Genomic DNA, 25,316 nt, shown 5'->3' with positions numbered 1-25,316 from the left:
TCAGCCCCCCCCTCCATTTACCTTTGCTGTACCACATTCTCTTACTCGATGTCACTTCCTCCCTCCCTTCCCCCTTCACCATTGTATTCGTTCCTGTCGACCTCTTTGGGAATATTCTATCATTTATCTCCTCTCCCTTCCTATAGCTATTACTTGTATTTATTTCATTCTCTCAGTTTTTCATCAATCACCCTGAGTTCCCCCGCCCCCCCCCACAGATTTCCCTCCCTTCTTTGCACATCCCTCACGTCATGCGTTCCTCTTCCCATGTGTCTGTTGCACCTGCCCCCCCCCCCGCCCCTTTCTGTAATTCTGTTCACCTCTGAAATCGTCTGTCTGCTACCCATATCTGTCTCCCTCCTGCTTTTACCCTTCCAGATCCGAGGTCTGGAGAAACAGTGATGGGCTTAACACCAACATAAACTCTCCAGATTCTGTCTCCACCTTGGCCCTTCTGTGAGGCTGGATGAATGTGGCCCCATGCGTAAGACAGCTTCTGTCACAATGAGAAAAACGGCCTCACTGAGAATGGTGCTGAATCGAAACACCGTCATAGCCAGGGCCCGGAAAGAAGATGAACTCAAAAGTGCAGAAAAAGCCACTGGTATTTAGAATGAGCTGAAGAGTGTGTGTGTGTGTATGGGGGGTGGGGAGGGTGCCACCAAGCTGGGAGGAGCTTATAGTCCTAGGGAATGTCTCCTTACAGAATCAAAGTTGACAGTTCACTGACATGATGGCACTGACTGGTGAAGGGGTTATATGCCCCTGGAAGCCCATTTAATTGATTTCTTTGCCTGTTTATGAGCCTTCGCAAACCATACCCCGACAGCTCCCAGCTTGTGGCATCTGCTGCTACTGGAGTTAAAGTGCTGGGTAAGAGGATAAGGGATCAAAGGAACTTTTAGGGTGACCAAGGAGAACAGGTAGGGAGAGGGCAGTCTGCGAGACAAAGGTGCAGAATAAGCAGGGAGATTGTCGAGGATCGCGGATGGAAAAAAGGGGTGAAAATATAGGATGGTAAAGTGGGGGAAGGGAGGAGAATCGGGTGAGCAGGGAAGAGGCTTGTGGTAGAAGGCTCCCGCAAAGGCCGATGACACACAGGAGACCAGAAGGTGAGATCCTGATAGGGGGAGACAGGCACATGGCAGTGGGGGCAGTCCACAATGCTAGGTAGTTCCAGAGTTTCCCTAGCCCAGGCGCAAGAGGCGGCCCTGCTGTCGGGGAACACATGCAGGCCCGGTGACCAGCGACAACCACAATCGGGACTGACAAGAAAACTCCAAAGTAGCGTGAAAAGGCCCGAGAGATCCGGACAGCCCCGGCAGGGAGGGAGAGCACCGGAGCCCGAGCCGGGCAGCGTGTGCCACTCGGTGACAGGGACCCACAGCGAGAGGGGATCGCGCAGATGGCAAGGGGCACAAGCAGAGGCAGCGACACGGAACTGGACAGGGATGGGGTGGAGACACGAGGTGAAGCATGGCAAGACCGAGAGCAGCGGGCTCCGGGCATGGCGAGCAGCCTGGTCCAGTGCTCAGAAATGGTACGGATAATCAGAGAGGGGCAGGCAGGAGCGGCTGTAGGGTCGGGGCCGGGGGCTGGGACGGACACGCTGCACCATGAACAGGGCCTCCCCTCACCTACTAGCACCTTTCAAAAAAATAAAAACTCAACTTCAGGCAAAAACGAAGACTGAGGGTATCCACGTCCCCTTCCGCCCCACGCCCTAGCGCGCCGGCCCATCCATCAGCCGGCAGCCGCGGTTCCTCCCCCATCCCGCAGCCGGCGGGGGGCCACGAGACCCTGGCCCCTTCAGGCTGACAGCTCCGAGCCCTGGCACTCACCCGGCCTCCCCTTCCCTCCAGGAACCCCGCTCCCCGCACGGCTCGGCGCGGCCCGTCTAGGCTTTCGTTACCCTCCGTGTGTCCGGCTGGCCCCTGCCTTTCCCTTCCCCGTCTCTCCCTCCGCCCGACCCAGTTCGCGCGCATTCGCCCTCCCACTCTCCTGCCCCCACTTCCCCCCGGGCTCTCGGTGTCTGTCCGTCCGTCCGCGTCCCCTCCCCCAGCCCCTTCCCGTCCCTCTCCGTCCCCTCCAGCGGCGGCCTCCGAGCGCCTCGTCTCCCCTCCGTCTCGAGCTTCCAAAGAGCAAGGAAGGGGAGAAGAGTGAGAGGGAGAGGAGAAAAAAAAAAAACAACAACCAACCCAGCAGCATCGGAAATCGATGCACTTACACCTCAGCTGGAAGCAGGGACGGGAGTCGAACCGCGGCCGCCGAGCAGCGCGAGGCGGGGAGGGGAGGGGGCGGCTCTTGGAAGGGACTTCTCCGATGTGTTGATTCCTTTTTTTTCCCCTCCTCCTCCCTCCCTCCAGCGCTCGCTCCGGGGCGTCGGGGACGGAGATGGAAAAAATAAATAAATAAATTCACGGTGGTGAGGGAAGTGAAGGAAAATAATCAATGCTATTTGGCTGCGGCTGAAGTGTTTTCCCGGCTTCGTGAGGGGGTTTCCATTGATTCACCCAGGGCACTCGCTCGCTCCCTGCCTCCTCCTCCTCCTCCTCCTCCTCCTCCTCCTCCTCCTCGCCCTCCTCCTCCTCCTCCTCGTCCTCACTCCTCCGCCTCATTCACTGGCTGGAGCCGAGGCGTCCCACACAATGGAATAATCAATACCCAGGCGCCCGGGGCGGCCCCACTGAGCAGGTGCAGCGGCCCGCCCGCCGCGGCGCATGCCGGGAGTTGTAGTCTGTCCGCCCCGCCCCCGCCCCGTGGCCCAGGAGCTTCGCGTGCGTCAGCCTCACGCACCCGGGACCCCGGGGCAGGCGGGCAGAGGGGCTCGGGCGCTTCCTTGATTCGCGCCGTGTCCAAGCCAGTGCTTGTAGAGGGCAGGTCGCTTTAAACTCTCTCCTGTCCTCTTCCTCTAGCCTATGGAAACCATATGTGTATTTTGCTGTTCTGTTTTAAATGGGCTCTAGGGCAAGCCCTAGCTTCTGTGGGCTGCCCGGAACCGCCGGAGGCTTTTCATTCCCTTCTTCCTGTCTTGTTATTCCTTTTCCTTCCGATCGGGTACTAGAACCTTCCTTTCTATACCAGTTACTTGGAAATATCTGGGATCCTGCCTTTCCCGCAGTCCTATGTTCCTCTAAGTTGGGGAGGAGGAGGAAGGCTCTGGCTCCTCCTCCTCTTTAGTGGATTTGCTCCTGAGTGCTCCCATCGTCTTATACCAACACAGAAACAGTAACTTCCAGGATTGATTGTGTGCACGGGAACAGTGCCGAGCCTTTTTACACGTATTAACTTATTTAATCCCCACAACTCCACAAGGCAGGACACTACTATTAGTCCGTTTGCAGTTGAAGAAACCAAGGCACAAGAGAGGTAACTGACCCGTGGTCCGTAAGTGACAAGGCCAGGACTCCAACCTCGTTGGTCTGGCTCCAGAACCCACACTTGCTGTTTAAGCCTACTTCTCAAAATATAATAACGCCCCTGAGGTGACATTTCCAGGTTCTGCCACGTGACCTGTGGTTTGTTACTGAGTCCTCACACACATTTACCCGTGGAGAGGCTGGGGGGGAGGGGCAGCTCCCCCAAGACCCAGCAGCAGAGAGGGAAGCTGGGCGGGCAAGCCCAGGTTCAGCCCCGGGTCTGCTCGTGCCATTCCGTGAGGTTGCTGCCTCTGGCCCGCTGGACTGGTCCTTCTAATAATAGAGGACATAGTAGGTCTCCTTCCTGGGTCCACACACCTGAGAGGCAAGGCAGGGATGAAATGCGGGCCAGGGAGAAGGGTGGCGCCGGCGCGGGGTGGGGAGAAGTCTGTAAACCAGCAGCCTTCTCTCCCCACGGGACTTCCCACTGGACACGTGCTTCCAGGAAAGCCCTGGGGAGCAGGCGTGGAGAACCAGGCGCTTCTCGCCCATCTGGGAGCATCAGTCAGCCAGGTGAGGTGTGCAGACAGCCGCAGTCCTCAGAGGGAGTGAGGAGAAGGAGCTTTCTCTGTTTTGGCTGCCAAAGCAAAAGGCCAGCCCCATATCTTCCATGCGCTTTACAGGAACAAATACATTTATGGCTCTGGACCTGCTCAGCGACTGCCACTCAAGGCCTTTTCCAATCTGCTCCTCCATAGCATTTCTGGCCTCTTCTTTCTTCTCTCTCTCTTTCTTCTCTCTCTCCTCTCTCCCTCCCTTCCTCGCTCTCTCTCTCTCTCTCTCTGAATTCATTTATTTGAAAGGCAGAGTTAGAGACATAGAGAGATCTTCCACCTGCTGATTCACACCCCAAATGAGTGCAATGAAGCCAGGAGCCTGGAACTCCATCCGGGTCTCCTATGTGGGTAGCAGGGGTCCACATACTTGGCCCATCTTCTGTTGCTTTCCCAGGCCATTAGCGAGGAGCTGGCTTGGAAGTGGAGCAGCTGGGACTCAGTTGCATTCACACGGGATGCCAGCATCGCAGGAGGTGGCTTAACCAGCTACGGCCACAGCACTGGCCCCAGCCTCATCTTTTTCTGGCCAGGTGCTCTCCAGTTTCTGGGCCTTTGTTCTGGTCTCCACCTGGGTCTCCAACTGTTGAAATCCCACCCCATCTTTCGTTCCCATCCCAAACATCACTTCCGCCTCTGACGGAGAGTCTCTCATCCACCCTTACCTTAAACTTCCATGGCAGGGTGTATGAGGTCCCCTTGAAAACTCCACGGGAGCTAAACCGGACTTAATTTCCCGCTATGCCCCCACCCCAGCCCATGGCCGCTGGCCTGCACTTAGTGGGCCTCCATAATGGTCAGTTAGGTACCTGCTGGACAGTGTTTGCACGAGTGACTGTGTAATCCCCTTGTCCATGTGCTTAGTTGGGAAGGGGCTGGAGCCTGAAGCCTCAGCTCTTGGCACCCAACTCTCCCCACCGCCCTGCAGCCCTAGTTCAGCTGTAGGTGGAGTCCCGCGGGCACTGACTGCAGCTTTCCAGTTACCATAGCGACAGGTGGGGAGGCCCGGCAGGCAAAACTCCCTTTGGAACTACATCTCCCATCATGCACTGGAACCCCAAGGTGCCTGCTCATCCTGAGGCCCGAGACCCGGGCCGACCCCAGGCAGCCAGGAGGGGTCGAGAATAAGAAGCACAGCGCCATGGGACAGCTCGGTGCTCTGTCCACCGTGGGGGTCTCAGCCGTCCATAACCTAGCCGGCCTCCCGGGCTCCGGCCTTCCCTCGGCACCGTCACATCGGCCTAACATGGCCGCTGGTGCTGGGACCGGCCGGCCGCGCGGAGAGCCGGGCCGAGGTCGGGGGCCAGAGACTGCTCCCGGCATTCCTCGCGGTGTGGCGTGGGCTCCCCTTCCCCCCATCTCCGGGTCCCTGGCGAGGGAGACCCTCGGGCTTTGAGGTGAGACCCGAGGCTCCGCCGGCCGGTGCGGAGGCGAGGACGGGCAGGTTGCTCCAGGCAGTGAGCCTCTGGCCTGCCGGGTAGCTCGGTGTACGGAGAGGGCATTGGAAGTCGGGTCCCCGCTCCACGGCCTGCTTTCTCGGGATGCCTTTGGATTGAGGACGGCAGCGGTGGCAGGGACTTAACCGGAGCCCTGTCACTGTTGCAGAGGGGGGCCTCCTGCCACGGAGTCAGAGAGGGGTTGTAGCGTGGCAGAGGGTGTTGCGACCTGTGTGTGCCTCACACGTTCACCCTGGGCTGCGGTCTGTGCCGGGCGGTCACGCCGCAAGCCGAGCACCCCTGGGAGCTCCGCGAATGTTTGTTGATTTTTCCATTGCAGGTAGCATGGCCCAGGGCTTGATTGAGGTGGAGCGGAAGTTCATTCCAGGGTCTGGCACAGAGCAGCGGCTGCAGGAGCTGGGGGCCACCCTGGAGCGCCGGGTCATCTTCCGAGACACCTACTATGACACCCCTGAGCTGAGCCTCATGCGAGCCGACCACTGGCTGCGACAACGGGAGGACAGAGGGTGGGAGCTCAAATGTCCCGGCTCCGCAGGTGTCACGGGGCCCCACACTGAGTACAGGGAACTTGTAGCTGAACCTGCCATTGTGGCCAGGCTCTGGGAGGTGCTGGGAGCTGAGGGTATTGAGGCAGGAGGCGTGGCTGCGGTGCTGGGCCCCCTGGGGCTGCAAGAGGTAGCCAGTTTTGTGACAACACGGAGTGCCTGGAAACTGGAGCTCCCTGGAGGAGCTGCTGAAGAGGAGCTCAGGGTGGACCTGGATACAGCCGATTTTGGTTACGCCGTGGGGGAGGTGGAGGCCCTGGTGCAGGAGGAGGCCGAGGTGCCCACGGCGCTGGAGAAGATCCATGGCCTCAGCAGCAAGCTTGGTGAGGCCGTGGGGCTGGTCCTGCTCCCGCATCACTCTTCAGGAGGCACCCACTGGCTCAGATCACGGGGTGGGGGTGCGGAGTCTCTGGATCGTGTCTGTAACAGGAATCGCTTTAGCAATTTTCGGAAGGACCCAGTTGGCTGCAAGTTCTATCCAACCTGCTTTCTTCTTTCAGGGTAGCTGTGCAGTCTGGATCTGACCCTCCTATGTGTTTCTAATCGTATTTCATTTGTCATTTTGCTCTCTTACCTGTAGACAGGTCTCCTGCACTTCGGTTTGTCCGTGCTCTGCTTGGACCCTACCTTTGCCCAAACGTCTAACCTTTAAAAAAAAAAAAAAATTGAGAGGCAGAGAAGCAGCTGCCATCTGCTGGTTCACTCCCCTAAAGCCCCCAAGAGCTGGGGCTGGAGTCAAGAACTCCATCCTGGTCTCCCACATGGGTGGCAGGGACCCAAGTACTTGTCATCCTCTGCCTCCCTGGGAGTGCACTGGCGGGAAGCTGGAGCCAGGAGTTAGAGCTGGGAACGAACCTAGGCACGCGCACCCCTTCCTTCTTTTTTTTTCTAGCTTCTTTTGTCCCGGTGGCTCTAAGTAAAAGGCAAAACCAGTATTTCTGGGAGACAGTGGGGTAAGCTTTGGGCCGGGTTGTTTTGGTCTTCAGGCTTTGTCCGTCCGGCTAGTTGTCCAATACAAGTATGGGGCTGGGCATCCCCGGGGTTTTACAGCCCTGGAGACTGTTCTGGCCTCCCCCTCCTCCCGGCAGACGTGGACCCAGTCGCCTTCTGTGTGCTCAGCTTGGTACCGGGCACTCACACTAGACACTGGCAACAGGCCCATTGCCACGCGGAGAATATCCCGTGTGAATCCCACCCCGTGGCTGCAGCCTGGCTGCTTTCTGCAGCCCCGAGTTTCTGCGTGCACAGCTCTGCGTGTGCTTTGTACCTAGCTGATGGGCTTCGGCCTGCCTCGGCAGGCTCTCCTCTTGCCTGGGGGACAGAGGTAGTAACTGCCATGGGGCCAATGCAGTGGCGTGCTCTGTCGTCATGGTGCCTGGCTGCCTCTTCGCCATTTCTCCTCGCTGGAGGAAGGCCCACTTCCACAGGCCGGTGAGGGCGTGGGCCGGTGGGCTGCGCCGATGGCATTCAGAATCCCAGAGCTACCTTGGAAACGACCGTGGGGTCCCGGCTGGGTGGATAGGGGCTGGACTCAGGGAGCTTCCTGCTCTGCTTCTCCTCACCCTGCCCGCAGGTGTGCCAGCCCAGGAGACAGCCCCCGCCAAGCTGATCGTGTACCTCCAGCGCTTCCGGCCCCAGGACTATGAGCGCCTGCTAGAAGTGTACCGCTCCACAGAGAGGATGGGGACCAAGCATCCTGGTGACAGCCTGGGCTCCGGGGGCCCTTCCTAGAAGCAAGCGGGACTCTGGGCCACGTGGGATGCATTCCTGGGGTCGCTGTGTCTCTTCCCATCCCACAGTGACCCCTCTGTCCACAGCTCTGCCTGCTCCTTCACCCCATCCCAGCTACCCTTCTTCAAGCCCTCCCTGGCTGCCTCCTTTCTCTCATCCGTCAGATGCAATCTGTGGGCCGCCCCTCTCCCCTGGCCGCTAAGCAGCCTCCATTGATTTCCGCTCGTGTTTATAGGATTTCCACTTAGCCGTGATCAGTAGTTAAGCACAGGAAAATCCCTTGCCACCCCCCCTCCCTTGGTCGATGCCATTGATTCTGCCAGCGGCTCCTAAACCGCCTTACAGCTGAGTTAGAGATGAGGGGAGGCAGCGGGATTCCCCTGCCTGGGGGTGTGGGGAGTAGCAGCAGTTGGGGAAGTGGCTGGGAATCCCGGTTAGAGCTGCGGGAGTGCCGGTCTGACTGCCACCGTGCCCAGCTCTGCCCCAGTTGGTAGAGTGCCTCCTGTGGAAGCTGCGGGCACATCTGCTCCCCATCTGAAGACACTCCTGGTGGAGACGGGTTCCTCGGATGCAGTGGAAGGAGACACATTGGTCGTGTCAGAAGGCTCTCCCCTCGCTGTGATTCACACGCATTTTCTACCTCAAATATACCCAAATATGGCTTTCCAACCCCTTCAGGCTTTATTGGGCTTTCATTATTTGTGGGGGAAGGGACCACCCCCTCCCCCCAGTTTTTGCAGTGGCAAACACAGCGCCGGAGCGCCACCTGCTGGTCAACCTCAGGTGTAGGCCTCAAGCTGTTGTGGCTCCAAGGGTTTGGGATACATGGGGAGTTACTGCCAGGTCTCCACAGGCAAGTTGTTCACCTCAAAGGTCTCCTGGACGGACTGGCCAAGGTGGTGATAGGTGAGGCGCAGCTTCAGCCGCAAGGGGGCCTAGGAACAGGAGAGTGGGGACCAGGGTCAGCGTCCGTGACTTCTCTCATCCCTGGTCTCCCGCCCAGGGGCTCCTGGAGCTCACCTTGTTAGGATTGAGGATTCTGAAAAGCTGGGTGATGGGCAGGCTGCTCCGAGCTGGAACCGTGTCCCCACTGGGGGCCTGCAGCTGCAGCTGCAAACTCTGGGCACAGGCGGTTTGGAGAGAGCCTCCAGTCACGGTGCTTCCAGACCGCTTTCCCGTCAGCCCCCGAGTGCCCGTCTCGGTCTGTCTCCAGCCACCCCCTCTACTTTAAGGCCTTTTCTCCTGGAGTGCCCAGGCCACGTCTGAACCCCGATCTTTACAAACCTTGGGCACAGCAGCCTGGCAGGTGAAATGGGTGACGTCACCCCCCGAGGAGTTGGTGGTGGTGACGGTGATCAGGAGCAAAGCAGGAGTTTCAGGTGGTCGAATGAAAGAGAGGTTCAGCTGTACCCCATCACGCTCAAACGCTTTGCAGTCGGGGATGGCAGCTAGGGTTGGGAGAGAGGCCGCTCAGTGGGCAGGCTGAGAACATGTTCGTTCGTCCATTTTTTCCTCCATTCAGCACCATCTCAGCGAGACTTACTGGTAGTGGCAAAGTAGACAGGAACGTGAGGTTGGCGCTTACACTCGGGGGCGGTGGGGAGAAACAATAAAGGAAGGAAGCCAGACCAGCACAGGCCGTAAGTGGTATTGTGAAGGTGAAATTATGCCGGGATTAACTGGGAAGACTGCAAGAGGAGTGGCAGGGAAAGGCAGCCGGCATTGAGCTGAGGACTGAGCCGGTCTGAAGTGCTGAGGAAAGAACACCCCATATAAAAAGAACTTGAGTCACCAAGCGCATGGCCAGGGAGCGTTTGAGGAGTGAGGGCCAGTGGAGTAGTGATGGGGGTTGTGGCATGAGATGGGCGGGGCCCACAGGCCAAGGTAAAAAGACAAAAGAGAGGCGTGATAGAGTGACCCCTCCCCCTGCTGGGAAGGGGCTGGGGGACCCAGGCGTGGGAAGGGTGACGAGCCTCGGTCCCTGGCTCAGGACCAGGAGCAGCCTTCTCTGAGGCGTCTTCCCTCTGCTGCAGCTCACCTGGGGGTGCAGGTGCACAGGGAAGGTCGAGGAGGTGTACTAAGGTGCCTCCAGGGGGGGGATCCTGAGGAGGCGGGCATGGGGCCTCCCCAGAAGAGCCGTCCAGGAGGTGCAGCAGATCCAAGAGCTTGGAGGCCTGGGCCAAGGACGGAAGGCTCAGGGCTGGGTGTGGAGGCTCCACCCAGGCCGCCTCATCCCAGGGTTTCTGCCTCCCTCACCTGGGGCTCTGCGGGGACAGGGGCCGCGGCTTCCGAAAGCTGGGCAGCCTTGTTGCTTTCCTTTTCTTCCTCTTCAACCCGAGTGCCGCCTCGCTCCACCAGAGGCATCCTTTCAAGAATGGCAGCCCTGAGAGGTGGGAGGGTGGGTGGGTCTCTCTGGGTGGAACAGGAAGCATCTGGGGGTGGGGGCCGTGGCACAGGGCACCGTGGCACAGGGCGGGTCAGAGGGGCCTTTGTGAGTTCCTGAGACAGCGCGCTGTTGCTGGGTTTCACGTGAGCCCGGAGGGCTGGAAGCCAGCACAGCATCGGAGAGCCTCGGGGGGGCTCCCACGTGGATGGGGAAGGCCACAGGCGAGGATGAGACCCTTGGACCGAGTAAGACCGCACTGCAGCGGGCTGCCAGGCACACCTCATGTGGTCGTACTTCCGGAAGAGCGTGTTATACTCCACAGCCCGCTGCTGCAGCTCCACGTCCACGCAGCTCCCGTAGATGGACACCACCTGGCGGATGCGGCTGCGCCACAGTGCGGCACGTGAGTGGCAGTGGCAGTGAGCCCTGCCCTGTGCTCCACGCTCTGGCAGGGCCGGGAGAGGCTGCACAGAGTAAGGAGACCCCTGGGATAGCTGGCCCTAGGGACAGGGGAACAGTGGGGCCTGTGTCTGCAGGGGTGCTCAGCGAAGGGAGTCTCAAGGGCTCGGCCCCCTCCTCACTTGTTGTCCCCGCGGAACCGGGTGCTGAGCTTCATGAGGGCCGTGAGGGCGTAGGCTCTGGTGGCTGGCAGGGACAGATGGGACTGCAGCACCTTTTCCAACAGTGCCAACACCTCCTCTTCTTCCACCTTCGGGCGTGGATGAGGTAGTGAGCCTGGGCCCAGCCCTGCCCACCCTGTCCCTCTCCAGTGAACCCCCACGCAGGTCTCACCTGAAGGGGTTCAGTTTCCTCGCAGTTTCCCTCTAATAAGAGGTCCCCAAATTCCCCAATGCACCAGGCTGCCACCTGCACCAGCGGTTGCTGTGTGGGATGAGAAACACCACAGGTCAGTGTCTGGGTCAGTCCCACACTCTGCAGCCTCCCTAGGTAGTGCAGAGATAGTGGAGCTTGGCAGGGTGGGAAGAGGTGACTTTGATAGCTGGCTCTGTCCTGGTGTCCAGGCGCCCACTGCCCTCTGGTGGCCAAGCATTATAACTACATGGCCTAAACGCACTATGGTGGCAGAGGGTCCCCAGAGGAAGGGGTAGTGGTTTCGGCCCACCGGGCTTAAGGTGAAAAAGGACACTACAGATGCTGGCTGGCATCGGTTAATCACTCAGCATTCAAGGGAATAGCAACATCGAAGACGTGCAGAATGAGCTTTGATCTGATCTGATGCTCACGGCAGCTATGGGGGACAGGCAGGGTAGAAGGAACTTAAATAAAGTCCCATTAGTCATCTGTGGTTACACAGCCAGTAGGTAGCAAGGCCAGGACAGAAGCCCAGTGTTCTCACTAAAAAACAGCCCTGGCCTTGGGTGTCTCCTGCACCAAGTAGCTGCGACATGGATTGGGATGGAGGAAGCAGGTGGGCAGCCCTGGGCCTGGGAAGATGGGATCGGTACCTGGGAGATATCATTTGCCAGGGCACTGTAGAGGCGGCACACTGAGTAGGCGTGTAACTCCCGGGCCCCCCCAATCAGCTGGATCAGGTTGGCCACTGCGTCATCCCGCACATGGGTGCCTACCTGGAGGGGTGGGAGGACACAGCCAGGTCACTATGCTCAGCTCTGCCCACTCCTCCCCGCTCCCTGGCCAGCCCCCACCTCACCGTTGTCAGCACGTGCAGGATGGTGTCTATGTGCCACCGTTTGCTTGGAGCGAACCTGGGGGACATGGCTCATCAGGGCTGACCCTGCCGAGACTCGCCCCGCTCTGCTTCCCTGCACTTGTCGCCTCACCTTTCCGCAGCCAGCAGGATGCCCGAGGCACAGTCAGCCCGGAGGTCAGGCGGGCAGTACTCCAGGAAGGCCTGCAGCTCCCGAATCATGGCTCGCACATTTGAGCTATTCACCAGGGCCAAGCTCAGCTCCAGGGCCCGCCTGGAGGGAAAAAGACAAGTGCCTAAGCGGACCCTCCCCTGCTCCAGGCAGCTGTCCCTGTAATGCCCTTGCTGCAGGTGCTCTGAGTTGCTCTGGGCCCTCTCCCCTGCTGCCCTGGTGAACCCTTGCTCTCCGCTCACCGGCTGAGGGAGGCGTCGGTTTCCTGCAGACACTCCACCACCGTGGGCCGGTGCCGCTGCACGGCCCCGTGGTCGGACTGCACCAGCCGCAGCAGCGATGTCAGGGCCACATACCTGCTCGGGGTGGGGGGTGGGGGGCGGGGAGGCTCTATCATGCCATGGCCATCAGCCCGCAGCCCCGGTGAGAGGGAGGTGGATGAGGGGGCTCTGGAGGACACGGTGGCACAGCCCAGCCAGACACCTGGGTCTGTTACCTAATGTTCTTGTCACTGTTGAGCAGGAAGCGGCCAAGAATGTTGACAGCTAGGACCTAAGGGAGGCGGCGGTCAGGGGAGGAGCAACCCGCTCATTCAGGGGCAGGGACCCCGGGGCACAGGATGACGGGGTAGGAAGGAGAGACCAGTGAACAGGACCCGAGTGCCTGGCCGGGGGGCAGTAGGCGGGCCACAGTGGGACAGGCCGATACCCGCAGGCCGGCTGCAGAGCGGATGTCCATGATGGTGAGCACGGTCTCAAACAGGATGGCGCTGCCCGCGTTGCGGCTGGTGTCTGTGTTAGTGGCCACCTGAGCGGACAGTAAGGAGAGCTCCATCTGCATGGGGCCCCGCAAGGTCTCTACCACGTCATCTCTCCACCCCTCAGCCATCCAAAGGAGTGGCCGCCAGGTGCTAAGGCCAGACTGGGCGCTAAAGATTGAGCCCTCCTGCAGGGAGCCCACTGTCTTGAGGGGACGGGGAGGGCAAGGTCAGGCGAGGGGTGCACAGGGCTGGGGTAACACAGCAGCATAGCTGACCCATGCCCCTCCCCAGCGCCCCACCTGGGCCAGCAAGTCATTCATGGCCTCGCTGCTCTCCTCGTGGCTCCGGCCCAGAATGCGAAGCAGACGAAGTATCTGCACCTGTGGTTGGGTTAAAGGTTGAAAGGCGGATATGAGAAAGGAGCACGGGGCTGGTGACCCAAAGGGCAGTGTTGTGAGGGGTCTGGCCGTGCCCTGGAGCTCTGCGTGCCTCTCCTTCCTCCACAGGCCCCTTGAACCCTGGGAGGGATCACAGGTGGGCGAGGCCAGTGGAATCCAGTAGACTTTTTCCATGGTTACCAACCTGGACGTTCTGACCTCTCTGTGCCTCATCTCTCCACCAGAGCAGTCCTGCACCTGCTGTCCTCCTACTCAGGACACTGCCAGAGCCCAGGTGTTCTCTGAGAGGTGACCAGTGGCCCTGGTCTTACTGCAAAGCCCTCTCCGCTCCAAGGAGGCAGCAGGGAGAGGTCGGCCCACCTGCAGGAAGGGGTCGCTGACTCCAGCGATGCTGTGTTCTGCAGAGTAGCCGGTGGTCACGAGGGTCCGGAGGATCTGCACCAGTTGGGGCACCACCTGGAGGGAGGGCACCGCCCTGCCTGGGCCTTCTTAATTCTCCAAACCAGAGGTCCACTCCTCCCCAGCTGCCCCTGCACCTGCCCACCTTTCGGAAGTGCCTGAGGGCTGCAGGACTTTGTTCACAGAGCTCGGTGATCAGCGTCATGGTGGTCAGCAGGATGCCTGGGGGCGGGGCAGGGAGAGTCTGCTGTGTGTGCATGTGCATGTGGGGGTGGGTGCGGGGCGGGGTGTGTGTGTGTGTGTGTGCCCTGCCCTTCTCCTTGGAGCTAGTGTTCCTGTCCCATTTTTTCACTTCTGTCCAAAGGCAGGCTAGGGAACCCTGCAGCCTTACCATGGTGGTGCTCTTGAAGCAGCTGGGTGCAGGGCGGGAGGAAGACGCTAGAGAGCTCGGGGGCTTTCCGGATCATGTGCACTGCAGTCAGGATAGCCTGCAGAGGTCAGGGGTCTCAGACACGAGGGCAGGGACCCCTAAGGGCCGACGCCCCACCTCCGCGGCGTGGCAGACTGTGGACAGTTTCCAGAAGTCCCTGCCGTCTCACCTTCTTCCGCACGTACGGGCTGGGCTGCAGCAGCAGCTTCTCCACCTCTGGGACCAGGTCCCGGCACATGTCAGCAGAGCCCATGGTGCTCAGCGTGCACAGGGCCAGCCCTTGTACTGGCTGAAAGCCCTGGCTCAGGTCGCTGCGTGGTGGGGAGGCCAGCCGTCAAGCCCGGGAACAGCAGGCCTTCCCAGCACCTGTGGCAGGCAGTCCCGTGGGCTGTCCCAGTTCCCACGCGCCCATCTCCCTGCTTCCCAGAAGCCTCTCACTTCTTGATGCTGTTGGTAATGAGTAGGTGGGCATCGTGCCTCTCATCCAACAGAAGCATGGCCCCCAGGTAGCCCACCCTCTTGTCTGTGAATCTGGGGGAGGCGATCAATTTCAGACACTCCATCTACAGGGGAGGGAGCAGACCCAGAGGGGCAGGGTGAAACCAGAGGCGCCCAGGCGAGGCTCGCCCGGCTCCACCTGCCTTCCTCCTCAACACCAGTTCGACTGGGGAGCCGGCACACCCCATCATCCTCCCTTCAGCAAGAGGAGAGGCGGAGAAGGTTCCGGCGCCAGTGAACAGTTTCATGAGACCAGGAGTGGAGGAGGAGGAGGGCAGAGGAGAGGAGAGGAGGTGCCCGGAATAGCACTGGCCAGGGAAGGCAGAGTTCGGGCCAGCTGGCAGGGACAGAACCCTGCGGCGCGGGCTGTGAGCGCTCAGAAACCGTGTGCAGCATGAACGCAATCAGGGCACCTGGAGGTGAGGGGCTGAGGCTCAGGGGCAGGTTGTCGCCGGCCAGTACCTGTCCAAAGTGGGCGGGGTAGCCCAACATGTGGACGTACAGCAGCTTGGCCAGCTGGCGGTGCCTCTGCGCAGGGTCCCCGTCGCGGAAGGAGGCCCGGATGTGGGCGCACTCCCTCTGGATCACCTCCCGCTCCTGCGCCTGGGTCTTGGCCCCACGGATCTCCTCGATTAGATCCTGGAGCTTCAGCGAAGTCACCACCATCCTGGGGGACAGAGCCCGGGAGTGCAAGCAGAGGGCTTTTACACTCTGGCTTTTCTGCCCAAGCGTGCCTTGTGCCTAGATCCTGAGGGCCTGGGTCCCACGGCTACCCCAACAGTGAGCCCCACCTCTGTCTTCCCGCCCCGCCCCTCGCCACCGCCCGAGGAGGGCCCCCACTGCGCATGCGTCCCCGCCCCACCCTGCGCTCGCTCGAGCAGGCGCTCGGGCCCCGCCTATTCCCCCCACCCTGCTCTGCTGCCTGCACCTGGGCGCCCGTTTCTAGCCCAGCCATCCCTCTCCTAGCCAGCGCTGCGGGGTTCCTTCCCGCAATCCCCTCCCAGGAGGCCCCGGCTCCCCACCTCAGGACGCCAGGCTCACCTGGCTTGTGTCTCAACTCCGCTCCTGTGCCCCAGCGCTTCCTGGTACAGGGCCGAGCAGGGGTTGGCGCTTCGTCGGGTTCTTCCCTCTCCCCGCCTCCACCACGGGACCCCGCCCCTCCTGGGCTAACCTGCTGAGGCTTCTTAAAGCCTTGGACCTGGAGCCAAGGCTCTGGAGGTCAGGGGTTAAGAGCTCTTGCCAGCAGAAGGGTAGGGGGTGGAGGGGCGGAGACACTGTGACAGCCCTGCGGTTCCCCCAGGCACATCCTTCCCACCGCACCCCAAAGGAGATGACAATCCCCCCCTTTTTTGAACTTTTTTATTAATATATTTTTTTGTTAAATTTCTTTGTTTTTTTTTTCCTGCAAGACTTGGTGTTGGCGGCACTGTTGTATAACTTCAATCCCAAATTCCATGAAATAGAAATCAGAAGTAAAGGTTGAGAGGGGAGGAAGGAGGGAGGCAGGCCAAGGAGTAAACAGTTTGACTAGAAAAAAAAGAAGAGGGGGTGTGTGGTGGGCATTCCCGGGCAAGGCCATTCCTTGAGGGAGGGGATGGCAGGCAGTCTGCCTATGCCTCATGCAGGGGAGGGAGGAAAGAGCTCCCTGGGGGTGAGTTAGTCCCGGGGATCAGCCACAACCTCTCCAGGGCTCTCCACCCACACCCACCTCTCAGCTGGGGTCTGCCTCCCGCCTCAGCCCTGCTGTGGAGAGTGTGTGAGAGATGGCTTCCCTTGATGGCCTCCTGTCTTCCTGTTTCACGAGATGGTCGTGTGATGGGGGCAGGGACAGGACCCATTGGGAGGCTGCTTCAGCTGCCACAGCTTCTGCCGCTGCCCTGTGTCCCAGCGCCTGCTCTCCTGCCTACTCCAGTCCCCCCCAAGTGCCAAGCCCACCGCCACCACAACTGCCGGAGTTGGGGAGTGGGGTCCCGGCTGCTGCGCCCCCCTAACCCTCTACTGTAGAAGTGTCTCCTTCAGGCCCCTTAGGAATTGAATCAAAGGCCACAAGTGAGTCCAAAGCAACCGATAATAAACTTCTAGGGGGACACAGAAGGGTGGGCGAGGTCACAGGGTCGGGGGCAGAGTTTGAGAGGTGGTGGACCTGGGTGTTGCTTGTTCCTTTCTGTATGGCACCCCGACGTGGGGACTGGAGGAGGGGCTGGCCGTGCTGAGGAGAGCAAGAGGGAGCCGCCAGGCAGTTCCTGTACTTTGCACTCTCTCCCCTTGTCTCCCCCAGGGAAGGACGGGCTTAGGCAAGGACTGAGCTCAGTGCGTGGACAGAAGAGCAGGCCCTCCAGGGCGGGAGGTGGCAGCCCAGAAGCCTCAGGGGCTCAGCCAGCTCTTGGCTGGGCCACGCTGGGCCCGCCCCCCAGCCACCTCTTCCCCGTGGTCTTCCTCCTTCGCAAGAGACTCCTCAGGACACCAAACCCCCATTCTCAGCAAAGTTTAGGTCTAAAGAAAAGGTGGGGAGCATGTGGGGCAATGGTCTGACTTAGAGTTGTGTGTCTCAGAGACAGGAGGGAGAGCGCCTCTGAGAGAGAAAAGCCCTTCGTATGTAAACAATCTAGAGAGAGAAGGTGAGGAAGACAGAGGGAATGAGAGGATCCCAAAGAGAGGGGAGGAAAAAGCAAGAGATGGAATGAGAGAAAAGAAAGGGAGGAGGGCGGACCGGCGAGAAAACAACCAGGAGGCGGGAGAGAGAGAGGCAGGTCACGGGGTGAAGAGGCAGGCGACTGAAGCCAGAACTGGGCCAGGGAGCAGCCTCAGGTGAGGAGCTGGGAGAACAGGAACGCCAGGCTGAGGTCCAGGAGGGCCACGGCTCCCACCACCAGGGGGTTGGCAGCTCCCTAGAGAGACAGAAGGGGAAGCAGGCTGAGTCCCTGGGGGCCAGGGCCAGCGCTAGGTCCCAGCTTCCTGGGCTGGCTGCAGTGGCCAAGCCGGAGGGTCCTAGGCACTGTCCTGCAGAGGCGGGGGCGTTACTTTGTATTGCAAAGCTCCCCACTTCCCCTGCCACCCTCTCCACACTCCTCCCACCCGTGTAGTCTGTGGCCCAGGCAGACGGAGCCCGGCCTCAGAAGCCGACATTGGCGGCGCCGTGTGCTGCAGTGAGGCGGAGGGATGAAGGGGTGAGGATGTGGTTGCTAGGAAACAGGAGAGGGCCTGGAGTCCAATCAGCATAGAGGGTTCTGGGGAAGCCCCGCCTCTCCCAGTTTTCTGCCTCTTTTCCAATTTCTCTTCTTCCCAGGAGAGGGAGGGAGAGACAGAATAGGGAGGGAACGATTTTTTCCTTTTTTATTTCTGGGCACCAAAGAGAGAAAGTGCGGAGGTGGCAGTGGGGGTGGAGTAGGAATCTGGGGACTGGAAATGATATGGAAAGAGAACAGAGGCAAATGTTCTGGCTCTGCCGTTAATCACTAGTTGGTAACCACGGACAAGTTACTTTCGGAGCTCCGGGCCCCAGTTCCCCTCTCTGCCAAACGAAGGGCTTGGACCTCATGGTCTCTATGGCTCCTTCCAGCTCAGAAGGTCTGGAAGGTGGGAGGTGGTCCAAGACTGGCCGGGCAGAGAGGAAGCTGAGTTGCAGTCAAGGCCCCTCAGAGATCTGGACAGGATGGGAGGCAAGGCTTTGGGGAAGAGAGGGCACACACTGGGGACGGAGGGGGTCTCACCGGCTGGGCAGGCCTCTCGGTGGCAGCCGGCTCCTCGAGTTCTTCCAGCAGGCACCCAGCAGCGGGACCCCTCGAGGCTGGGCCCTTCAGCACTGGCGTGGCCACAGGCTCAGGCTCCGAGCCTCCTGGAGCCCTCAGCTGGGGCAGGGACTCTTCATCTTCCCCTTCCTCCTCTCGAAGACTTCCTGAGCTGTCGCTGCAGCCTCCAAGGAGGGGGGAACCGTCTCTGGGTCCTGGCCCCTGCATCCCGGCCTCATCCTCAGCCTCATAGCCAGCTAGTTCCTCCACCTGCTCCCCCGGGCCCCCCCACTCCTCGGGCCACGCTTTGGGGCTGGCGAAGGGACCCCAGTCCCCTCCGGGAGGCAGTGGGCTCCGGCAGGCAGGGGGTCGCCAGGGTTGGCGGGAGGAGGCAGGGCTGCTGGGCAGTTCGGGGGAGCCCTCTGAGGGTGTCAGTCCATTCTCGTACACCCCGGGGCTGTCCTCATCCAAGGGCTCCGTGTCGGAACCTTCTGAGTCTTGCCTGGGTCTGCGGCCTGGCAGGGATGGACGGGAATCAGCGGGGCCTCACTGGCCTTGGGCTGGGGGCTCACAGCCTTAGCCCCACCACCCATGACAGAGAACTGCCCAGGAATCTGCTGCACCCCACCCCCACCGGCCCATAGCTGCTCCCTGCCAGACCCCAAACCTCCCATCACCCTATTTCATAAATTCCCAGTCCCACACCCCAGACAACCGGGCCTGGCCCCGCCAACCGCCCCCTTGGACCCTCACACCTCCCCAGTCCCCCCTCCAGGGCTTCCCATCCCCGCTGCTCCACACCTGAGCCGTTCTGGTTCCCAGGGGGTTCGCCCTCCTCTCACCTGGGGCTTCTAGCATGGGTTGCAGGTCCTGGGCTATCAGCTTGGCCATCCGTGCTGCCTCCACGGCCTTCTCAGCAACGCTACTGGCTGCCACTGCTTTTAGGAGGGCGTCGGCGGCCCTGTCGGGTCCCAGGGACAGGGACTTAGCAGACCTCCCCTGCAGCTCCATATCAGCCCCCACCCAGCCCTTCAGCCCCTCACCCCTGCCCTGATCCCGCCATATCCTCCTGAGCTGAGCTCCTCACCCTTGCTTTCCCCCTGCCTGCTGCTCCCTCCCTGCACAGGCCGGGGCTGCTTCTGCCTGCTCCGGACCGTGTTCGCTGCCATCACACCCTCCTGCTCCTCTCACACCCTCTGCCATTAGGGCCCATAGTAACACTTCCTTCTTCCAGCAACAGGGGCCTCGCCCTCCAGTTATTCCGTTCCTGTCCTGCTCCCTTCCAGGTGACAAGCAAGACCTCTGTGCTGGCACATCCTCTGCAGGCGGCCCGCAAGGTGCCTGCAAGCTCTGCCTGCTGCCCTCTTTGCAGCGGGGGCTTCCTGTTGGTATCAACCCCTTGCACACTCCCCGGGGTCACAGGTTTCTCTGTAGGGTCCGGGGTACCATCCTGTACTTGCATCCCGGCCTTTCCCACCCCCTGCCTGGAGCCTCCCTTCCCCTCTCCCCTGCCTGCTCTCCTTGCTTTTTAAATCCTACCTCCTCCAGCATGGATTTCCTGACATGAGCATTTCCCATCTTGCTTTTCTTCAGCCTCCTTTGTGTTCACATTGTTCTCTCTGCCACTCCGCCCCCCTTCCCCACCTCATGCTTTTCTGAGCTCCTGCACTGGAGCAAGGTGGGACTCCTCTGCTGTGATCCTGTGCCTGTGTTCTCACCATTGTGACTCAGCCCCATCCCCTCCCGCCCTGCTCCTCGGCACAGCGACCCTGGCAGCAGCATCAATCTTCCCCCTCTTAGTTGTAGTTTTTCGGTTCTCCCTGAGGTTAGACACTTCCTCAATTTCCCCTTCCCCTTTATTGTCTGCTGTTAAGAGTGTGTGTGTGTGTGTGTGTGTGTGTGTGTGCCTGACTGAAGATGGAGCACAAGAGGGGCAGACAGACGTGATCAGGTGCCTTTGTCATGAGCTTGCATGGCTCCAGGCCCAAGAGTCTCTGGCTACAGACCTGTTTTATCTGACTTAGGAAGGCAGCCTGGGTGGAGGGTGGGGCTGCTCTTGTCATCGAAGTCCACCTCTTACCCACGTACTGTTTTATGTGCTATGGGGGAGATATGGTCGGTCTCCTGTCCTCAAACCTGGAGGCTCAGGGACCTCGAGGGCCTGCTTGGAGGGACCTCAGAGAGCCCTGCCCTTCTGTCTTGGGGTGTTCAGGCTGAAACGGAGCAGGTCTGAGTCTGGGGCAGGGTGTGAGGATCAGTCTTGGGTTGCACCAAGCTCTCTGGCAGCCCTGAAACTGGCTTTTTTGCAGATGGAGGATACGGATGATCAGATCCTAGGCACGGCCTTCATCTGTGCTCAGGCACCAGGCCAAGTGCAGGCTACCTGACAGAGGCACCTGCTCTGGAGGCTCTGCTGTTTCCATGGCAGCTGGCAGCCAATCAGGGTTGCCAGGCCTGTTGCTGGGGAGACCAACCAGCCTCTTCCCACTGTCTGATCCTCTAGTTACTGAGATCAGATTTTCCTGCACATGCCTCCACCCTCTCCAGCCTTAAATATTCCCCGGTGCTCTGCCTTCCCCCTTCCCTGGCTTAGCGCAAACACCCAGATGCTCAGAAACATGTACAGATGCACAGTCCCTGGGTTTCATACGTTCACACACACACACAGAGGCACCATCATACAAACCCACAGGAGCCTACTGGAGAGATCCTCTTCTCCGACCCTCTGGAATAGTTTCAGATGCAAACAAAATTCCTCAGCCACGCCCCCATGTCTTTTAAAGAAAAGCCAACGTATAAAAATTCAAATGTGTGGGTTGTATAAATCAAGGGCCTCTGAATCTCATTACAGATGGATTTCTGGCTTGCTTTCGATCTGTGCTATCTAATTCAATACTCAAAAGCCATGTGTGGCTATTAAGCACTTGACATGTGGCCAGTCTGATTTGAAATCATGTGTTGTCAGTGTAAAATACACACCAGATTTCAAAAACTTGGTCTGAAAGCAATGCAAAATATCTCAGTAGCTTTATATTGACTACAGGTTGAAACGATAATCTTTTGGATATACTCATACTGGTTTAAGTAAAAATATATTATTAAATTCATTTTACCTGTGTATTTTTTTTTAAAAATGTGGCTATGAGGAGACTTTGTTACATATTTGACTTATTTTCTTATTGGACAGCACTGCTTTAGACAGCAAGCTCCTGGTGTGGAACTGCAATCTGATTTGCAGAAAGGAAATTCCATTTACAGACAAGCCACCTCCTCCTCCTCTCACATCTTTAGCCATCCGATGAAAGAAGGCAGAGGATGTAAAACCGGGAGAGACCATCTTTTCAGGTGGGTAAGTCAGGCGGACAAGTGAGAAAGTGAGACCTCCCCCAGGCCCAGGGTTGAAATGGTGTCAGCCTAGGATGTGGTTAGGAAGGGACACTCCCTCCCTGTTCTGCCCAGGGCTGATGTTCAGGCCTGAAAGCTGGACCGGATGCCAGAGTCTTCCCACTAGGGACACGTCTGAGTTCCAGAAAGGCCTTTGGGCCTGTACAAAGCAGTGCCCGTGGCTACTTCCACACACAGCAGTGGGACACACATCACCACACAGAGGATCCTGAGACACACGTGCAGTCTTTGCCCTCCTATGCAAAGCTGCCCACGATGACACCCACATCCACCTGTAGCCTCACATCTAAACACCCTCGATCGCCCAGAACTACTGCGGCCTAGTCTTAGGCCTGCTCTCCCCCTCCAGGCCCTGGGCCTTGGGCCTCGGTCCTCCCTGATGCAGCTCCTCCTGCCTTGTCCCCAGCACACCCTCTGGCCTCTCTGCCAAGCTTTGGGCTCTGCACTCCCCAGATGCCCACCTGGCAGCGGCGATCTCCTGGCGCTGGCGGGCTGCGCTCACGGCTCGACGCGCGCCCTCGACAGCCCTGTCCACCTTCTCCTTGACTTTGCCACGCCGAAGAGCCAGGGGCAGGAGGCTGCGGACGCGCCCCCCGTGCACCAGCCGGTTGCGCTTGTACTTGCCCTCCTCGCGGGAGCCGTCGGGGCGGGTGGTGCGCCCGTATCCGTGCCGCCGGTTGCCTAGCCACTCGCCCTCGTAGCGCAGCCCGTTGGAGCGCTGGCTCACGCCGTAGCCGCTGCGCCGATCGGCGCGCCACTCGCCCGCGTACACCTCGGTGGCAGAGCCCTCGATGAGGGCGGGCGGCGCTGGGGCCGGCGGCCCGCTGGCCTCGGAGCCCGGGGGTCCCGTGCTGCCCACTTCACTGCTCACCTCGCTGCGCAGGGAGCCCCGCTTGCTGCCCAGGGAGCTGCGGCGCCCGCCTGCCCGGAGCCCGCTGAGCAGCAACGAGCGCCGGAAGAACCCGCCGGCCGCTGGGGTGCGCTTTCGGGAGGACGCGCCGTCGGCGTCCCCCGGCCCGGCCAGCACGAAGCCGCCCCTGGAGCCCGAGGCCGGGCTGCCTCCCTCGTCGCCCGGCAGGGGCAGAGGCGGGGGCGGCGTCGGGGGGTCGCTGTGGCCGGAGTCCAGGGAGGTGCGTCGGGGCGAACGCAGCAGCGCCGCCTGATGGTAGGGCACACTCTGGCGCACCCCGTAGCCGTGGCGCTTGCCGGACTGCCACTGGCCCTGGTAGGTGCCTGCGGGCGGGAGGGGATGGGAGACACAGTCAGACCTCGTCGCTGGGCTGCAGGCAGCCCCGGTCCCGAGAGTGGGAGGTGGGGGGGCCCTGCTGGGTGGGCAGGGGTGGGTGACCAGCGGAGCAGGGAGGCACGTGGCTCTGGGCAGTGGCGGGGGTAGGGGGAGTGACGGGGCGAGGAGGAGGCACACACAGGCGGCCCAGAGGGCGTGAGGGCCACCTGACAATATGTCTACGACAAACACGGGGCAAGCCACCCGCACCACGACGGGCAAGCCCTCAGAGGAGAGCAGCGAGGGCGTGTGGGCTGAGCAGGGATGCTGGGCGCCGGCAGGTGGGGAGGGGCAGGCAGACAGCAAGGGGTGAGGGCGGGCAGACGGGGACGAGGGAGAGAGACGCACGAGGATGGCAGGGGCGGGCGGTGGCGGGAGAGGGCAGAAGGGCGGGGGAATGGGCGCCGGGGTCGCATATGGCTGGGGGAGGCGTTTGGGGAACAACGGGGCGCGGGGCATATGGCGGGGGGTGGGGGGGAGGGCGCCGGCGGAGGAGCAGACAGACATCGGTGGGCCGGGCCGCGCACCTCCGTCGGAGTAGGTCTCGGTGCCGTAGCCGTCCTGGAAGCCGTCCTTCCAGAGCCCGGCGTAGCGCAGGCCGGACACGCTCTCCCACACGCCGCTGCGCCCCTTCAGCCCGCCCAGCCACTCGCCGCGGTACGTCCAGCGGCTCTTGCGCTCCACGCCCAGCCCTTCGCGCTTGCCCTGCTGCCAGTGGCCCTGGTAGCTGTGTCCGCCGGGCCCGGTGAAGACGCCCAGTGACTCGAAGCCGTGCGCCCAGCAGCCGCTGTACTCGCCCTGGGCGCCGGGCCCCGTGCACACGCCGTAGCCATGTGCCCGCCCCGCCTCCCAGCCCCCCACGTAGCAGCCCCCGTCGTCAAAGTCGAACTTGCCCCCGGGGGACATGCATGTAGTTGGCGCGGCCTCAGCCCCCCGGTGGCTCAGCGCATCCTGGGGCTGGAGAGCCGGCTGGGGGCCTGGGAGCCGGGCGAGGCCTGGGGGCGGGGGCACTTAGACCGGGGCTGGGCGGGGGGCCCCCAGCGCGGGCAGGCAGGGCCGGACCCTCATCCTGAGTGGCTGCGGAGAAAGACGAGGTGGGGGGAAGGTGGTGAGCGAGGCCCCTCCTCTGCCCGCCGCTCCCTGGCCGGGCGTCTCCAAAGCCTCAGTACCGCCCCCCAGCCGCCCCCCTCCGCCCCCGGTAGCAGCTCCCAAAGCTTTGGGGGGGCCCGGAGGCTTCCCCATCCCTCCCTCCCTGTAGAGACTGCAAGCCCCAACCCCAAGCGGGCGTCCCACTTCTCCAGCCTAGAACCCCAAAGCGCATGGAGAGGATGGCAGTTTAGGGGTCCCAAGAGGGGGCTGGGCAGACTCTTCCACCCGCTTCCCAGGTGCTGTCAGGACCCCTCTGCTCCGGTTCTCTGACTTCTCTGGCGAAGCAGGGGTGGGGGTGGGGTAAAAATGTTGGGGGGGGGAATCAGACAAGGTGGGCAGAGAGAGGGTTCCTCTGGGGGAAGGTTGGGGACAGGGGGTGGCTATGAAGGGGAAAGGCCAGGGTGGGGATGGGCAGACAGGCAGGGAGGGGGCCGGTACTCACCCTGTGGGCTGAGGCTCAGGCCGCCTCCCGGGCTCAGCATCCATGGCTGGACACCTCCACTCCCACCTCGCCTGGACAAGCCAAGCCCCCTCCCCTTCCGGAGAGACCGCTCCACCCCAGACAGGGGAGGTGGGGAGTCGTTGGAAGAGAGGCCCCTCTCTCTCGCTCTTTCCAGCTGAAGGAGCAGGCTGATGGAGTGGGGGGCGAGGCAGCGGCAGGGGTGGAGGGAGATGAGAATAGTGTAGGGGAAAAAAAATCTGTCTTGGATGGAGACAGGCAAGAGGAGCTGGAAGCTGGATGGGAAGGGGGAGGGGGCTAGCGAGAGGGGGTGTTTTTAATTATTTTTTTTCTTCTGATGGTTGGGAGAGGAAAAAAAAAATCAAAATTCCGATTCCATCCGAGCACAAATCAATGTTTGCTCCATTCCAGCATCACGGGGGAGGCTGGACCAGGCAGATTTAAAGGGGCAGAGAGAGGAGAGGAGAGGGTGGAGAGAGGAGGAGGCAGATGAAGAAGATGGGGAGGGGGAAAGCCCAGGCAGAAAGGATGGGTGCCCGCTAAGCTGCAGTGTAGGGGAGGCAGGTAGGGAGCAGAGGGAGAGGCACTGAGACCCCCAGGGCGGAGAGAAACCCTGGCCTGCAGGCAGGGAGTGGGGTGAGGTGGGGGGAGGGAGGGAGAGGAGCCAGGGGGAGGAGACTGGGCTGAAGATGGGGAGGCAGGGGGAGGCCCAGGCCGGGCGGGGGAGGAGAGATGCCGGTGAGAGGAATACAAAGAGAGAGGTGCAGGGGTGAGCACCAAGGAGGGGGGTGGCTATCGCGGGCGTGGGGGGCGGGAGACCCGGTCTGGTGCTGGTGAGGGATGGTTCCGCGGGGAGAGCAGGGGAGGAGGG

The 25,316-nt window shown here is 60.9% G+C and overlaps 4 protein-coding genes across 11 annotated transcripts in view; 1 reads left to right on the top strand and 3 right to left on the bottom strand.

Moving 5' to 3' along the window:
* The window catches only part of ZFHX2 (zinc finger homeobox 2), a 28,876-nt gene extending 26,185 nt beyond the window's left edge, over positions 1-2,691 (bottom strand). The window contains exon 1 of one of the 2 annotated variants that reach the window (XM_051822679.3): positions 2,228-2,691. The gene's annotated coding sequence lies outside the window, so the exon portion shown is untranslated. The remainder of the gene's footprint in view (positions 1-2,227) is intronic. The other variant, XM_051822682.3, reaches the window with a different exon arrangement.
* Positions 2,692-4,997: 2,306 nt separating this feature from the next.
* THTPA (thiamine triphosphatase) lies at positions 4,998-8,379 on the top strand. Of its 2 annotated transcripts, none has more exons than XM_089309868.1 (3): positions 4,998-5,370; positions 5,750-5,965; positions 7,549-8,379. In XM_089309868.1, the coding sequence occupies exons 2-3, from the start codon at positions 5,755-5,757 to the stop codon at positions 7,704-7,706; spliced, it is 369 nt and encodes a 122-aa protein (XP_089165994.1). In that variant the 5' UTR covers positions 4,998-5,370; positions 5,750-5,754; the 3' UTR covers positions 7,707-8,379. The 2 variants fall into 2 exon arrangements, with proteins under 2 accessions (XP_089165994.1, XP_002717955.2); XM_002717909.6 differs by having other exon boundaries at positions 5,750-6,298.
* Positions 8,365-15,593, bottom strand: AP1G2 (adaptor related protein complex 1 subunit gamma 2). Of its 6 annotated transcripts, XR_016217932.1 has the most exons (23): positions 15,460-15,593; positions 14,881-15,085; positions 14,359-14,483; positions 14,090-14,231; positions 13,882-13,978; positions 13,636-13,712; positions 13,452-13,547; positions 12,993-13,073; positions 12,642-12,740; positions 12,430-12,485; positions 12,176-12,289; positions 11,895-12,035; positions 11,765-11,819; positions 11,559-11,681; positions 10,885-10,974; positions 10,674-10,801; positions 10,372-10,476; positions 9,963-10,089; positions 9,745-9,880; positions 9,250-9,458; positions 8,991-9,154; positions 8,727-8,825; positions 8,365-8,641 (listed from the first exon to the last, which is right to left on the bottom strand). XR_016217932.1 is itself a non-coding variant. In XM_002718086.6 (22 exons), the coding sequence occupies exons 2-22, from the start codon at positions 15,082-15,084 to the stop codon at positions 8,540-8,542; spliced, it is 2,361 nt and encodes a 786-aa protein (XP_002718132.2). In that variant the 5' UTR covers position 15,085; positions 15,460-15,593; the 3' UTR covers positions 8,365-8,539. The 6 variants fall into 6 exon arrangements, 4 of the variants coding, with proteins under 4 accessions (XP_002718132.2, XP_069909969.1, XP_089165993.1 ...); XR_011380795.2 differs by lacking the exon at positions 9,250-9,458 and having other exon boundaries at positions 8,991-9,248; XM_002718086.6 differs by lacking the exon at positions 9,250-9,458.
* A 168-nt stretch (positions 15,594-15,761) lies between these two features.
* On the bottom strand, positions 15,762-25,067 carry JPH4 (junctophilin 4). The gene is made up of 6 exons (XM_051822699.3): positions 24,428-25,067; positions 23,364-23,913; positions 22,013-22,784; positions 18,989-19,107; positions 18,129-18,661; positions 15,762-17,306 (listed from the first exon to the last, which is right to left on the bottom strand). The coding sequence occupies exons 2-6, from the start codon at positions 23,740-23,742 to the stop codon at positions 17,223-17,225; spliced, it is 1,887 nt and encodes a 628-aa protein (XP_051678659.2). The 5' UTR covers positions 23,743-23,913; positions 24,428-25,067; the 3' UTR covers positions 15,762-17,222.
* Between the last annotated feature and the right edge of the window lie 249 nt (positions 25,068-25,316).

This window comes from Oryctolagus cuniculus, chromosome 12 (assembly GCF_051225735.1).
Source record: "Oryctolagus cuniculus isolate XC-2025 breed Fujian yellow rabbit chromosome 12, ASM5122573v1, whole genome shotgun sequence".
In the NCBI taxonomy this organism is placed as follows: domain Eukaryota; kingdom Metazoa; phylum Chordata; class Mammalia; order Lagomorpha; family Leporidae; genus Oryctolagus; species Oryctolagus cuniculus.
The sequence above is the reverse complement of the archived record's forward strand: the minus strand, read 5'-3'. Positions and strand labels throughout refer to the sequence as shown.

Excerpts from the sequence above, each read along its gene's own strand:
- THTPA (XM_002717909.6), top strand. The coding sequence starts at position 5,755 with ATGGCCCAGGGCTTGATTGAGGTGGAGCGGAAGTTCATTCCAGGGTCT. Across the intron at positions 6,299-7,548 it reads TGGCCTCAGCAGCAAGCTTG|GTGTGCCAGCCCAGGAGACA; the intron begins GTGAGGCCGTGG and ends CCCTGCCCGCAG.
- AP1G2 (XM_002718086.6), bottom strand. The coding sequence starts at position 15,084 with ATGGTGGTGACTTCGCTGAAGCTCCAGGATCTAATCGAGGAGATCCGT. Across the intron at positions 13,548-13,635 it reads CCCTCAGGCACTTCCGAAAG|GTGGTGCCCCAACTGGTGCA; the intron begins GTGGGCAGGTGC and ends CCCTCCCTCCAG. Across the intron at positions 9,881-9,962 it reads CTGTCCCCGCAGAGCCCCAG|GCCTCCAAGCTCTTGGATCT; the intron begins GTGAGGGAGGCA and ends TCCTTGGCCCAG.
- JPH4 (XM_051822699.3), bottom strand. The coding sequence starts at position 23,742 with ATGTCCCCCGGGGGCAAGTTCGACTTTGACGACGGGGGCTGCTACGTG. Across the intron at positions 22,785-23,363 it reads CGAGACCTACTCCGACGGAG|GCACCTACCAGGGCCAGTGG; the intron begins GTGCGCGGCCCG and ends TCCCGCCCGCAG. Across the intron at positions 19,108-22,012 it reads CAGGAGATCGCCGCTGCCAG|GGCCGCCGACGCCCTCCTAA; the intron begins GTGGGCATCTGG and ends GGGACCCGACAG.